At 40.1% G+C, this 16,586-nt stretch overlaps 1 protein-coding gene across 1 annotated transcript in view; it reads left to right on the top strand.

Annotated features, from left to right (window-relative positions):
* CSMD3 (CUB and Sushi multiple domains 3) overlaps positions 1–16,586 on the top strand; it is a 2,043,988-nt gene that overhangs the window by 186,712 nt on the left and 1,840,690 nt on the right. Inside the window, exon 2 of the mRNA XM_030189879.1 lies at positions 2,169–2,394. Coding sequence (XP_030045739.1) covers positions 2,169–2,394 — 226 coding nt within the window. The remainder of the gene's footprint in view (positions 1–2,168; positions 2,395–16,586) is intronic.

The raw sequence follows: 16,586 nt of genomic DNA, 5'->3' as shown, positions 1-16,586 counted from the left end.
AAAATAAGTAACACTGATTCAGACAAAAAGGAGAAAGAACAATAGGTTTTAAGTTACATTTTTGGTGCCCTTGTTTCCTTTTCTGAGAAGGTGGTCTATTGCCACTTACTCTTTCTATATAATGAGACATCTCCGAAGAACAGTCAATCAAAGTTCTTGCATTTCTAGTCAATTTCATACGTTTACCAGATTTTAAGATAAAATCTTTCAATGTCTCTTTACTAGAGGTATTTAAGCTGGACAAGACCAAAAGGCCAAAAGCTAAGGGCCAAAACCAAACCGTTGTAAGCCACATTGAGCCTGCAAATGGGTGGGAAAATGTGAGGTACAAATGTAATAAATAAATAAATAAATATGGCTGCCAGGACCTCCTGCATCAGTCTCACTAGGCTGCCGTAGCAAATCTCAGCATACTGTAGGAGTCTCTGGTGATTGCATCTTCAAAGGGAAATACACAGGATGGAGTTGGCCCAGATGGTAGCTACTAAAATGGTAGTGGTCTTCATCATAAAGGTTATTGGGATAAACTGTAAGATCTCAATATGTGTACTTTGGAAAAAAGGTGGGGGAGGAGAGATAAGAGACATTTAAATACTTCTGTGGCATAAATGCATGGAGGCAGGCATCTTTCGATTTAAAGGAAACTCTGGATTGAGGGGACATAGGATGAAGGTGAGGGGATAAACTCAGGAGTAATCTAAAAAAAATGCTTCTTTATAGAAATGATGATGATGAACACACGGAATGGTCTCCCAGTAGAAGTATGGGAAACAAAGACTGTATCTAAATTCAGGAAGGTATGGGACAAGCACAGAAAATCCTAAGGAAGAAGAACAAATGATAGAGATTAGTAGTTGGAATGGATGGGTAGACTAAACCCACCGTTTCACTGCTGTTTTTTAGCTCCTAGCCACTACTCAATTGCCCTCCCCTTGTCCCTTCCTTCCTTCTCACCCATTACTTCCCTCACTCGTAACTGTCATTTGTATTATTTAGATTGTAAGCTCTTCTGAGCAGGGACTGTCTCTTTGTGTCAGGTGTTCAGCACTGCGTGCATCTGGCAGTGCTTTACAAATGCTAGTAATAATAAATATGCCATATGGTCTTTACCTGCCTTTGGGGACCTTTTACAACGGTGCATAAGGGCCTATGCACATTCAACGTGTGCCAAATCAGCATTATTGGCCAGCTACCGCGTGCCCCAGGCAGTAGTTCTGAGTTTGGCATGTGCCGAATACACACGATAGAAAATGTCTTCTATTTTCTGCCACATGGCGCTTACCCATTGGCAAACTGCACTGGGCACACTACATACATACCGCCCGGGTATCGTGTGAGACCTTACCGCTAAGTCAATGGGTGGCGATAAGGTCTCAGACCAAAAATGGACGCGCGCTAGCTTTTATTTTGACGCAAGCCCATTTTTGGGCACCTTAAAAAAGGCCCTTTTCTAGGACATGGCAAAAACTGGTCAGGCGCGCGCCCAAAAGACGCGCTCGCACTGCCACAGGCCACTTTTTGCCACAGCTTAGTAAAAGGGCCCCATTGTTTTCTCTGTTTCTATGGACACCATATGCATTCAGCATGAATGCCATATACTTTTTAAATGTGTGGAATGCATGCCACATGTATTCAGCATATAGTACTTCTAAAATGAATTATCTTACGATGAATTTGCACAATGAAAAATTACTTTTTTTTAACAATTCATTTGCGTGTTACTGCTTGCATATATAATATGTGTTTAGGCATCTCAATCTGAAGTGTCAACCAGATTATCACAGCTTAATATTTCTCAAAGCATTGTTCTTGTTCTTCAGGGCTGTAAGAAGAGAGTTACAGTGATCTTGTAGCTGAAGCCAAATGCCCTGTTTTTTTTTTTGAAGCATGACAAAATATATAACACAGATAATGGAGCATAGCAGAAGAGCTCATTCTTGAACTCACTGCAGGTCTACAGTTCAAAATAAAAGTTGTCTGAGCAGAGAACTAAAAAGAGAATAGCATTAAATAGCTTTTTAGATTGGTGAGTTAGTATAGCTTCATATCAAAAGTACATTGGCACCATGTTGTCTGTCTTTTTGTTCTTGTTACTTAAACTTTAATATAATATGTATACTTGTGTTATATTTTCTTACTGAGTTAATTGTCTCCTTTTAACTTTGCAGGATTTATTTATACGTGTGGTGGAACTTTAAAGGGACTCAATGGCACCATAGAAAGCCCAGGCTTTCCATATGGATATCCAAATGGTGCAAATTGTACGTGGGTTATAGTAGCAGAAGAACGAAACAGAATACAACTTGCTTTTCAATCTTTTGCTTTAGAAGAGGAATATGATTATTTATCGTTGTACGATGGCCATCCTCACCCTACAAACTTAGGACAAGGCAAGTGCTACTTTTTTCATTCTAATTTCAAACTATTTGCTAAACATTTTTGTCTTCCAGTCAAGTTTAGCTGAATCTCACTGAATGATTTTCTAATTTTGTGTCTATAATAAAATCCTATATGGGGTGGTAGATTTTTGTTCAAGATTCCTACTCCTTCTTGTTTTCCTTCCTGTCTGTATGATAGATATAGCCCAGGAAACCTTCCAAAAGCAAAGCGATAAAGATGGCATTGCACAAAGAAGGAGAGTGGTGGTATTTACGAGGAGTAATAATTAGTGGTTTCACTGGGTGAAATACCGGTCATGACTGATGAAGGCAATGTGGATTATACAGGGATAAGTAGTGATGATGGTGGCATTATAGAGTTTGAAGACTGGGGGAGGGGGGGTTATTGATGATGGTAGTGGTAAGAAAAGGAAGTTAGGAAAGATATATGGAGGGTTACTAGTGGTAGGACAAGTCAAGTCTCTCTGTCTTGCATATATGTATTTATACTTGCCTGGCATTCTGTCCAAAAGTGTTGCTGATCGCAAACTTATATGATCTATTTTCAGTGGGAATAGAAACAACTACAGTTTGCAGTTTATAAACACATGGAAGTCCTTAGCATTTCCAATTTTTTTTAATGATTACATTTTAGATTGTCTGTACGTTATAGTTTTTTTCCTACATTTTTTTTACATCTTTGCTTGAATGACTGGGATTAAAATCAACACAGTTTACAATCTGTATGTATAATAGTGGTAGGGAGCAGTGAACTATTGCTGAAGGGTGATGTGAACATGCCACCTTAGGCACTAACTTCAGGAATGCTCGGCTATGAGTGAGAATCATAAATAATTGAACTAGAAGAACCATTGGGAAAGAGAGATTGAGGAGAGCCTAACATAAAATACAGCATGAAAACTGGTTAAATGCTGTACTTTTACATTTTAGTTATATTTAATATACCATCCATCCATCAATTACATATGAGTGGTTTACAAACGTTAAAATATTTTAAAATAAAGGGCTCCTTTTGCAAAGCTGTGCTAGTGATTTTAGCATGGCAACAAATGTGAGAAAGTCCATTCAATTCCAATGGGCTTCATCATATTTGCTGCACAGGAATCACTAGTTGAGCTTTGCAAAAGGCGCCCAAAGAGAGGGAAGAAAGAAAAAACAGAAAACTATAATATTCAATATTCTCGGAATGAGAGAGAATAAGTTACTTTTCCTAAGTCTTGATAGCTACATTCACATGGTGATCTCATTGCAATAAATGTATAGCAACTTTTAGAAAGGCAACACTACAATTAAAAGCAGTAGGAAGGAAAAAGGAGAACATACACTGGCCACTATTCACTCAAAATAGAAAGATCTAACATAGATTAATACCAGGTTTACAGATGTTGGTAGCAATAGTGTAGACATTGCAATTAAAGATAACATCCCTGCTGCAGATATTGGCCAAGGTGAACTTGTTCATGGACTCACAGCAGTAAGAGATAGACTACATAGGTAAATGAAAGAGCTTTATCTAAAGTTAAGTGGACCTATATAGATAAAGATGAGCTAACATACTGCTGCCTTTATGCTACAAACCCAATTTTTAAATAGAGACAGTATATAAAGAAAGTCTAAGAAAAACTGGAACAAAGAGCAGAACACGCTCTTTGTATGATGCAAGTACTCCTATATTCCATGATTTAGCAGTGAGGTTCGCTACCATCATGACATGTACAAGACTAGCACATTTGGAGATATTGACCCCAAAGGAGACCCTGTCTTCTGCAAACTACCCTGGAGCTTTGGGCTTCCACAGATAAAGAGGCTTGCATAAGGACGTGGGCAATCTCTGGTGTACCAGCTTTAGAGTGAGCATAACGTCTGGGTCTGGGGAAGTCAGAGAGGTGGTTGGTAGAGAGTGAAAGTGACTGCTAGGTGCAGAGAGGGATGGAGAGAATGATTAATGGGCTAGAAGAACAGGCGGGGAGAGTGATATTAACTGCTGGGGCATGGAGGAAGGGGGACTGGGGAACTGGAGGATGAAGAGAATGGCTAATGGAATAGGATTGGGTTGAAGCTAGGGTAAGATAGCCAAATGGTAAAGGCAGATGGAGACAAGTTGGAGAAAGGTGACATAGCAGACAAAAGGGAATGAACTGGCTACTCCAGAGAATTTCACTAGTTACCAGCTCATATGTAAAACTTGCTTTTTTTTTTTTTTTAGCAAACTTTTTGAATTCCATCAAGAATGATTATTTTTGAATCATTTGCACAAATTAAAAAAAAATAATAGTTGAGAGAGAGAGAGATTTAAATAGAAGTTACAATATGATGTTCTAAATCCAACAACAAACAGTTGCAAGAAAATATTTAAAATGATCTGGTCCATGTTGGAAAAGACACTTGGCACATGAGATTCTGGAAAATGACTACCTAGTATCAAATTTAGCTTATCTGGGAATAGCATGTGGTGGAGCATAAGAATTTAAGAATTGCCATAATGATCCATAAAGCCTGTTTCTAACAGTGGCCAGTACAAGTCAAATGTTCATGACAGGATCCCCAAAAGTAGCTAGATTCCATGTTGCTTACTATCTGCGATAAGCAGTGGCTTTCCCCAAATCTACCTTAATGCTTTATGGGCGTTTGCTCCAGAAACTCAAACCAAAAAAAAAAAAAAAATTAACTGCTTGTATCACATCCTCATTTTAACATTATCTCCCTTTTGACAGTTACTGTAAATATTAGTACACTAGATTTCCGTAATATCCTCCTTCCAATTATTAAGTTGAATGATGAGAGAGAACAACCAGCTTATTTTCAAAAGAGAAAATGCCTATAGTGCGACCTAAATCGGGAGATAGACGTTTATCTCGCAAAGGCGCCCAAATCGGTATAATCGAAAGCCGATTTTGGGCGTTTCCAACTGCACTCAGTCGCGGAGGAAACGAATATAAAGTTGATGGGGGCGTGTCGGAGGCGTGGTGGAGGCGGAACTGGGGCGTGGTTATCGGCCGAGGAGAGATGGGCGTCTTTATCTGATAATCGAAAAAAAAGGCGTTTTTACCGCAATTTTGGGTCACTTTTTTTGGACCCTTTTCTTCACGAACAAGTCCCAAAAAAGTGCCCCAACTGCCCAGATGACCACTGGAGGGAATCGGGGATGACCTCCCCGGACTCCCCCAGTGGTCAATAACGCCTTCCCACCAAAAAAAACCCCACTTTAAAAACTTTTTTTTCCAGCCTGTATGCCAGCCTCAAATGCTGTACCCACCTCCATGACAGCAGAATGTGTTCGATCCTCTCACAGTCTTTCCCTGGGTCAGATGTGGCTCTCGGGTGCAGTACAGGGTCACATCAGCATTGCATTGTGGTGGGTGTAGAGTATTGGGCTCTGTGAGTTCCTTAGCTTGTGTTACAGTCTCACGATGTTGGTAGTTGGTAGCTCTTCTCCCATGGTGCTTTTCCCCCTGCCTACTGGGTCAGTGTGCCCTGTTGTGTTTCCTGTTGTAGTCCATGCGGTAGTGGCCATTTTTGTAAGCCAGTTTTAGTTTCCCTTCCTGTGTTAGCCACGTTACAGAACTTAGTTCTTACCTTGAATATGGCTGAAAGAGGGCATTGTACAACATTCTGCCAGCTCTGACCTACTGCTAATCTCAGTACCATGGAGACTCGTTGCCAGTGGGGCACAACCTCTGATCTGCAGTTAACTGTGAGTAAACGTGATTATTCCAATAAAGGACGTTTTTGGAGAGATTAGTCTTCAGGTGTCAACTGGTGTGCCAATGCTATACAGCAGTAACAAGTCCTAGAGGCCTGCGTGTATGCAGGTCCCTGGAGCACTTTTAGTGGGTACTGCAGTGCACTTCAGCCAGGTGGCCCCAGGCCCATCCCCCCCACACCTGTAACACTTGTGCTGGTAAATGGGAAGCCTCCAAAACCCACTGTACCCACATGTAGGTGCCCCCTTCACCCCTAAGAGCTATGGTAGTGTTGTACATTTATGGGTAGTGGGTTTTGGGGGGGGGGGGGGGGTTGGGAGATCAGCACCCGTGGTAAGGGAGCTATGCATGTGGGAGCTTTTTTCTGAAGTCCACCACACTGACCTAGGGTGCCCAGTTGGTGTCCTGGCATATCAGGGGGGCCAGTGTACTACCAATCCTGGCCCCTCCCACGACCAAATGGCTCGGATTAGGACATTTTTGAGCTGGGCGTTTTTAGTTTCCATTATCACTAAAAAAATCAAACGCCCAGCTCAAAAACGTCCATTTTTTCAAAAATACGGTTCGGCCCGCCCCTTCACGGACCCGTTCTCGGAGATAAACGCCCATGGAAATAGGCGTTTCTGTTCGATTATGCCCCTCTATATGTCTGTTAAGCAGGTTGGTTTTAGGATACACCACAAAAGTGAGACAGTGTTGTTAACACTACTGAATGAGTTAATGAGGAATTTAGTAGAAATGTAAATTCTGTTCTCTTCCTGGGCTTCTTGAGAGCTTTGACACTGTCCTGCTGAAGAATACCTTCATACCTTCAATGTTGAAGGTATGAGCTCGTTCTATATTCTACTTGTCGGAAGGGTGAAACCTATGAGAAGATGGAATGCCTGTTAAAAAAACTTTTATAAAAATATAATTTACTATTGATTAGATTTTGCCGTTCACTCTCCTGCTGTAATACTAATGTTTGGGACAATACATGTACGGTATGTTCTAATCTGTGGGCATTGATTTGTGTTGTTCCCAGGAGTTAGTCCCCTCACCCCGGTCTTGTTCAGTATTTATTTGTGTCTGCTATGTAAGGTTATTAGGAAGATTAAATTACCATTTTACGTTTATGCTGATATTCAGATTTCACTGTTGTCTGGAGGAAGAACGATGACAAATTTGGAATGACAACAGAGCTACTTATTTGATTTAAGCATCTGGTTATGATAGAACACATTAAAACTGAATACGGGGAAGACAGAGGTCCTTTATATTAGGGCCCCTGCTAAACATGATACTTTAATGTTTCATCAGTTAAAGGATGATTGAATCAAGTACAATCAGATGTTAAAATACCAGTTATTACAGACTAGGAAATGACATTACAGAAACATATTTCAGTTGTTAAATCGTCAACTAATTTGTAATTTCCAGGTTTTGTGCAAGTGGTATAGGATACAGTGCTGTCTAGATTAGATTAATGTAATTTGTTGTTACTAGGTTTGTCTAAATGACTGTTATTTCACATACAATTAATTTCAAGCCCTAGACCCACATTCCCAGGTATTAAAGGACCTTCAATAACATAATTTCCAGTAAGCTTTAGGGTTGTTTAATATCCTGACCATGGTGTCTAAGATATTGAACTCAATGTACCCCAATATTTAAAAGATGGTTTATGTATGTACTCCAATCCACTGATTACATTCGTCACTGGATTTATTTTTTCAAGTTCCTGGGCCTAAAGATATGTTCTTGAAAGAGGCTAGAAAAAAGGCATTCTCTTGCATTATTCTGTCATTGTGGAATGATAGTCTACATGACATTTGAGCAATAGATTCTTCTCTGGGCTTTTTTAAAACAATGTAAAGCCTGGTTTTCTTTCTAGGCCTTCTTTGCAATGTAAGAGTTTCACTTGTTATTTATTTTAAGGGTAGCATCTTTGATTTATGTTTTAATATGTCTGATTGTATAATGTTTTGCCTTAAGATGTTCCTTGTAAACTCTATTATATGTCCTATGCTGTACAAATTGCAATAAGCTGTTTAGATTGGTAGAGACAAATCAAAGAAAATAAATAAATAGAATTGTCTTTGTTATTGAGCCCAGTGGAAATATCTCAAATTGTTATTAATGTTTTTAAAACTACAGAAACATTTTTAAAAAGATGCACTGTGATAGAAGATTGATTAGAACAATTCTGGTCATAGGAGATTTCCTCCATTTCTCCTGCCCGGTTAAATCACTTGTGCCTACCCATCCGCTGATATACAGTGACATTTAACTAGACAGTGAATCTGAATACCAGCACTAAAGACACCTGCACTGTCTGGTTAGTACAGAGGCAGTCTATGGGCAGAGTGGCAGCTGGTGCTTAACAGGTTAGCAGCAATATTTGACCCACTAATTGGTTAAGTAAGTGATAACGTTCTGACAGAAAAAGGTTGTCCTAACTTACATAAGAATAGGCATACTGGGTCAAATGGTCAAACCAATGGCCTACCTAGCCCTTTATCCTGTTTCCAACAATGGCCAATCCAGGTCACAAGTATCTGGCAGAAATCCAAATAGTAGCAACATTCCATGCTACCAATCCCAGGGTAAGTTGTGAATTCCCATGTCTGCCTCAATAACAAACTATGGGCTTTTCCTCCAGGAACTTGTCCAAACCTTATTTTAAACCCAGAAACGTTAGCCAATATTACCACATCCTCTAGCAACAAGTTCCAGAGTTTAACAATTCATTGAATGAAAAAAAAATATTCCTATTTGTTTTAAACGTATTTCCATATAACTTAATTGATTGTCCCGTAGTCTTTCCACTTTTTGAAAAAGTAAAAAATCAATTCACTTCTACTCATACTACTCCACTCAGAATTTTGTAGACCTCAATCATATCTCCCCTCAGCTGTCTCTTTTGCAAGCTGAAGAGCCATAACCTTTTTAGCCTTTCCTCATATGAAAGAAGTTCCATTCTGTTTATCATTTTGTTCGCACTTCTTTGAACCTTTTCTAATTCCACTATCTGGCTCAATTTCAAAAGAGATAGACGTCCAAAAAGTAACATATCAGCATTTGGACGTTTATCTCACAGAAACGTCCAAATCAGTGTTATCAAAACCTCTTTTTGTATGTCTTTCTCTGAAGTCCGTCAGAAGGAAGTCCAAATCTCAAGGGGGCATGCTAGGGGCGTGTTCAAGGCAGGACAAGCGTTCCTAAGACATGGATGTCTTTCAGCAATAATGGAACAAAACAAAGACATCCAAGATTAAAACTTAGATGTTTTGAGCTAGACTTGTTTTTATAAGGAATAGCTACAGTGGGAATTTAACCCACTTATCCAGGATCAAAATCTGCTGCACTAACCACTAGGCTACTCCTCTACCCCACACAAGAGGTGCCCCAAATGACCAGATGACCACTAGAGGGACTCCCAGAAATTACAAAACATTTTTCCAAACAGCACTTTCAAAAGGAAAAGACAGACTTTTTTTTGTAGAAAATGACCTTTCCTGTTCTGTTTTGTTTTACAAAAAATGTTCAAATTCAGACTTAGATGTCATATCCAAAAATGCACCTTGTGCATTTGACTTGCCCAAAGTCACAAGGAGCAGCAGTAGGAATTGAACCCATGTTGCCAAGATCAAAGCCCACTGCACTAACCATTAAACGACTCCTCGTCTGTTTTGGATGTCTTGCATTTGGACGTCTTTGCCTTTGAAAATCCAAGGACGTCCATGGTATTTTCGAAAACAAAGATGGACGTCCAAATTCCAAGTTAGACATTTCTTTCGAAAATGCCCCTCTAAATCTTTTTTGGGATACAGTGACCAGAACTGAACATGTTACTCAAGGTGAGGTTGCACCATAGAGCGATACAGAGGCATTACAGTATTCTTGGTCTTATTCACCATCTATATCCTAATAATTCCTAGCATTCTGTTTTTTAGTGCAGTGGACTCTGATCCTGGGGAACTGCGTTCGATTTCCACTGCAGCTCCTTGTGACTCTGGGAAAATCACTTAACCCTCCATTGTCCCAGGTACAAATAAGTACTTGTATATAATATATAAGCCGCTTTGAATGTAGTTGGAAAAACCACAGAAAGGCGGTATATAAGTCCCATTCCCTTTCCCTTTTGGTCGCTGCCGCACACTGAGCAGAAGGTTTCAGCGTATTGTCTACAATGACACCTAGATATTTTTCTTTGGTGCTGACACCCAAGGTGCACCCTAGCATCAGAAAACTATGATTTGTATTATTTTTCCCAATGTGCGTAATTTTGCATTTGTCCCCCGGTCAGCCATCTGGCTATGCCACTGAATACAATACAATACAAAAACCACCTTTGATGTACATATCTTAAAGCTAACACAAATAAATAATAAATTTAATCATAATAAATTTATCATAGTTAATACATTCAGAATAAAACACTTTTTTCTACCTTTGTTGCCTGGACATTTTATTTTATCCATCATCTTGGTCCAAGTTTTTTCTCTTTCTGCTTTCTTCTCTGTCTTCTGCTAATTCTCTTTTCAGTGTCTGCTGTCCATTTTTCTTTTTCTTCTCTCTTTTCTCCATTCCCTCACTACACATGTCTCTAACATTTTGATTTTTCCATTTCAGCTATTTCCTCTTTTTCCCCTTTTCTGCCTCTGTCCACTCAAATTCACTCTCTGACAGACTCTTCTTTAAAATTTTCAGCTACCTATCAATTTTCTTCTCAGTCTCTCTCCCATTTCCCATCTCACTCCTTTCTCAGTCTCATTCTATCTACTCCTCATTACTACACTTCTACCTCTGTAGTCACTATTCTCCTCTTATTCATCTTCTCACCCCCATTTGACCTCTCCCACATGGTTCCACCATTTCCATAATCTTCTTTCCCTCTCTCGCTCTTGTAGCCCACCCCAGTCTCACTGCCTGATATCTTCCTGTCCCTTTCCCTTCACCCCTTAGCATCTTCCTATTCCACCTCCCTTCCCTCATGCCCCCCCATGGGTCCATCTCTCCTCCTCTCTCTCCCACCACCTCCATGGTCCATCATTACTCTTTTTATCTTCTGTTCTTCCCTCCCCTTCCCCAATGCAACAACTTGTTCCCCCCTCCTTCAATCCCAATGTTCAGTACCTCACCCTCCCTTCTACCCCCAGACCCAAAATTTCTCCCTTTCTCTTCCTTCTCTCCCTCACAATCCCAGGTCCAACTTCTCTTCCTTTCAGATTGTCCTCCCATCCAGCATTTCTCCCTTCATCCCCCCACCCCAGGCCCACCATCTTTCCCTTTCTCTTCCCAACTTCTCTCCCTTCCTCCCTCCCTCTCCACTACCCCCAAATCCACCATTTCTCCCTCCCTCCCCACCCATCACCCCAGGTCTACCTACTCTTCTTTTCTCTTTCAAACTTCCCATCCTACCCTCCCCACCAACCTTGAGTTGACCATCTCTCACTTTCTTTTCCCAAATTCTCTCCCTCCCTCTCCACCCCCCCCCCCCCCAGAAAACACCCTTTCTCTTCACAACTGCCATCCCATCCAGTATCTCCCTCTCTCCCTCCCTCTGCACCAACCCCCATCCAACTTCTCTCTCTTTTTTTTCCCTCTCTCCATCCTATCATCCATCATCTCTCTCCCTTTACTATGTTTACGAGCCCAGTATTTCTTCCCCCCACCCTTGGTTATTTATTTCTCCCCTCCCGTCTCATGTAGCATCTTCCTTACCTTCCTAGGAAATTAATTTTTCATTCAAAGGGATGTCAGCATGGCAGCAATTCAGACATGCTACTTTTGGCCTCCTCAGTGCTCTCCCTCTGCCACAGTCTGCCCCGCCTCTGATGCAACTTCCTGTTTCTGCCCATGCAGACTGCAGCAGAGGGAGAACACTGAGGATGCCAAAAGCAGCATGTCTGAATCACTGGTGTACTGGCAACCCTCTACAAAGAAAAATGCATTTACCAAGAATGTGAGGAAGAGACCAGATGGGGGTGGAGAGAAGAGAAACACATGCTAGCCCATGGGGACCCCATGGAAGTGTAGAGCCCAGGGCATCTGCCATCTTTGCCTCCCCCTGATGCTGGATCTGGCAACACTCCACTATTCACATTCCATCATTGAGAAAAATGGCCATTTAACCATACCCTCTGTTTTCTGTCCAATAACCAATTCCTATTCAACAACAGAATACTGCCTCCTATCCCATGACCCTTTCATTTTCTCAGGAGTCTCTTATGAGGAACTTTGTCAAATGTTTTCTAAAAATCTGGACACACTGAATCAACTGGCTCACCTTTATTGATATTTGTATTCATACCTTCAAGGAAACGAAGCAAATTGGTGAGGCAAGACTTCCCTTGGTTGAATCTATGCTGACTCTGTCCAATTAAACCATATTTATCTATGTGTTATGTAATTTTATTCTTTATAATAGTTTACACTATTTTGCTGAGCTAACTAGGCACTGGTCTGAATAGCAGCTGATGTCCAGTTAACTTCTAGGTAACCGCTCATGTCTGGATATGAAGTCTACTCACGCTAAGACAAGCACATGATGGTTCTTGCAGTTTCTCTTGATCTTTCTGCCGTTTTCGACTTGGTTAATCATAGGTTATTGTTCTCACACTTATTGCCTCTGGGTGTCTCTGTTTCTGTGCTCTCTTAGTTTTCCTCTTTTCTTTCAGATCACTCTTTCCAGGTTTCCTTTGCATCATCTATTGCTTCCCCAAGTCCTTTGTTTTATGGGGTCCCTCAGGCGTCAGTACTCTCACCACTCCTTTTCAATTTATTATCAAGTCCTCTTGCATCCTTGATTCAAACCACTGGTATATCTTTTCATTTCTATGCAGATGATGTCTTATTTCTCTTTCCTACTCATTCATATAATCCTGTTCATATTCCATTCCAAAATTGTCTCTCTCTTATTTCTAACTGGCTATATGATAATAATTTGGTATTGAACAAAGAAAAAAATGTTGCTTGTTGGCTTAGCACAGGCATTTCTATCCCAGATTGTGCACTTGATCTTTTTGGAATAGGAATGCATCCTATTGAATATTTTTGCTATTTAGGAATTACTCTTGATTCTTGCCTTTCCTTCACACCTCAAATTTTTAGTCTCTATAAATCTAGCTTTTTTACCTTCCATCAATTATGATCCATTTGTAGTTATTTTGAACAATCCACATTTCACTCTCTTGTTCTGGCTCTTCTTACCACTCAACTGGACTACTGTAATATCTCGTATTTAGGCTGTCACACTCTACCCTGAAAAAACTTCACTCAGTCCAGAACATAGCTATTAAACTCATCTGTCACACGCACAAGTCCAATCACGTTTCTCCCCTACAGCAAAACTTTTTTGGCTCCCAATAGAACATTGTATAATCTTCAAGTTTCTTATCTTCAAAACATATAGAATAGGTCTTCCAGATTACATTACTTCACTGACTATTCCCTATTCTCCCACCCATTTGTTTCACTGAATTAATGACCACAGCTTAGTTCTTCCTAGTTAGAATTCACCCTCCATCATGCTTTCTTTTTTGCAGCCCATTTCTTTTGAAATTCTCTTACCCCCTTCCTTCAGATCAAGACATCTTTTAAGAATTTTAAATAAACCTGGACAAGGCCAAGTATTGAACATCCGAGCTCAATTCTTTCCACAGCTGTTAGAGGCTTAAAAAATGCTGACCACAGTGGACTGAAAATTGCACCTATATATTTTAAAGGAGCCTATTTACTAATACACTAAGATTTTAGGACATAGTTATCAAAGTGGGACACCATTAAGATGTGTTATTTTACCACTAATGGAGAAAGTTATCAATGTAGGCTACCATTAATACATATTATTTTACTGTTAACCCTAGGTAAGTGTAACATCAACACTCACACTTCCTTTTTGAAGCGAGATAACAAACATTCATAACCTGAATTAAGTCGAGCAGGGACTGTCTCTTCATGTTCAGGTGTACAGTGCTCCGTACGTCTAGTAGCGCTATAGAAATGATGAGTAGTAGTATATGAACAGCCATACTGGGTCAGACCAATGTCCTTCTAGCCCAGGATTTTGCTTCCAAAAGTGGCCAATCCAGGTCAGAAGAACCTGGCAGAAACCCAAATAGTAGCAACATTCCATTCTACCAATCCCAGGGCATGCAGTGGCCTCCCCCATGTCTATATCAATAGCAGATTATTGACTTTTCCTCCAGGAATTTGTCCAAACCTTTTTTAAACCCTGATATGCTAACCACCATTACCACATCCACTGACAATGAGTTCCAGAACTTAACTATTCTTTAAGTGAAACAATATTTCCTCCTATTTGTTTTAAAAGTATTTCCATGTAATTTCATTGAGTGTCTCATGGTCTTTGTACTTTTTGAAAGAGTCTGTCAAACTTGATCAAGTTCTTTAATGATCTGACAAAGAAGTGTATTGGGTGTCCATTTAAATCTGTTGATACTGTTCTGCACAAAATACTGGTAAGCAGAATAGTAAGGGTGTATGAAAAACATTAGTAATTTGTTGTATACTTTCTAATATGTTTTCTTCCACCCCACCATGTAGTTAGTTGGTATTAAACTAGTGACTTATTAATACCAAAGACCGCTACATTTCATTACAAAATAATACACAACTTGTGGTGTCACAAGGTTGTGTCCACACTCATGGCAATGACGCACATGAGTGCTCAAAACAACAATAGGTCCCTTGAAAAGTGCTTGCCCATAAATCCCAAACCTAACTCCTCTTTCCTACTAGGCTATCTTCTACCCAGCTGTGAACCAAAAAAAACCCTACTCACCCTAAGTCACGAAAGGAGCAGGGAAGGTGGGACAAATGCTCCTACACTGAACATGATAAAGACTTTTCAAATATAATTTTTACTAAAGATGGAAAGTACATAAGACAAAAATCAACAGCTGAAGACGAAGATATAGAAACAAAAATAAAGAAAATAAATATTCTGGACCCTAAGGCACACCTAAAAGTGGCGCACTGGATGCGCTGGGCAATTTGTTTGTGGCCAAAAATGGACGTGCGGCAAAATTAAAACCAACGCTTGTCCATTTTTATCCTGAGACCTTACCATCACCTACTGACTTAGTGTTAAGTTCTCATGTGTTAACCGGGTGGTAAGCGGCCAGTGCATGTGAACTGCCGATCTGCCGGTTAAGTGCCACGCGGTAGAAAATAGAAAATATTTTCTACCATGTGTTTTGGTCACACGTCACAAATGAAATTACCTCCCAGGGCATGCAGTAGCCAGGTGGTAGTTCCAATCTGGCATGCATTGGACATGCGTAGGCACCTACATGCTTTAGTAAAAGGGCCCCTTAGGCACTAACTTATAGAATAGAGCCTAAATGCAGTTATACTGTACATACAATTGCTATTTGCCCTCATTTTGGTACTTAACTTTTTTTTAGTGCATAAATTTGCATATTTATATATGTTTGTATGCTCTTTCACTCTCTTCTATATCTTTGATTCACATTTTAGATTGGACAGCTATCCTCAGCTGTACATAGACTATTGATATTATGTACATAGATATCTTGTTGTAATGTGCCCTTGATCCATGTTGACAAATTAATCATACACTTGATGGCTGCTTTACAGTCTTTAACCATGTGCTTGGATGAAGAGCAAAATTTGTGGGAGATTATGAACTTTTTGAATGGATCTTTATTTCTTTTAAAGGTTTCTCCCTAAACTCTCCACATTTCTTGAGAGAATGAGGTTTCTTATGTATAGGACACTGTCTGTCTAGATCCTCTACTTTCTCTTTAGTAGGAGGACAATCAGTTAGTGGGATTGTTGGGAGTGACTCAACCATCATATCTACAGCTAGAGGCTTCTTGGTGTTGCTGCATTTCTTGACTGGCCTTTCACTCGGGAAGTAGCCTATCTTGGCTGTTTCAGGTACATCAAATATGTAGCTTGGGTTGTTTCCCCTCTTTTCCAAATCTCAGATGAACTTCACAAAGACTGTGAAGGGAGGAAGCATCTCTTGGTGGTTCTCTTTATATTTGGAACTTATTGATGACCATTTTTTTCTTACATCATATGGCAGCTTTGATATAATCTCACTTATACCCCAAGCTGTATTCAAGTAACACAGGCCAGGAAGGTTCAGATCAGATTTAAGTGATTCAAGTTCTTAGAGGAGATCTCCCAATCACTGTAACTTACCATTATCTTTATTTGTGACTTTTGGTAAACCCCTTATTCTCTTCATCAATGCCTGTTGGATAGTTTCTGGGCTGCCACAGCACTGGTCAAGTCTCTCCCATATCTCTTTCAATTCTCTGGAGGAGTCATGCAAATATGTGTCTGGTAATCCCTGCACACTCGGCTGACTCTTTTCCCAGGTTCATTTCTTGGCTCGGGGTGGGCTTCATAATTGCCATGGTGTCCTTAAAATTAGAGTTCCACCTTCTATACTTTCAGAGCAGCCACTGAACTTGGTAAGCCCCATATTCACCATCTTTTGGCG

The sequence above is a fragment of the Microcaecilia unicolor genome, chromosome 1 (assembly GCF_901765095.1).
Source record: "Microcaecilia unicolor chromosome 1, aMicUni1.1, whole genome shotgun sequence".
NCBI lineage: Eukaryota > Metazoa > Chordata > Amphibia > Gymnophiona > Siphonopidae > Microcaecilia > Microcaecilia unicolor.
Note: the sequence above shows the minus strand (reverse complement) of the source record. Positions and strands in the feature narration are given on the sequence as shown.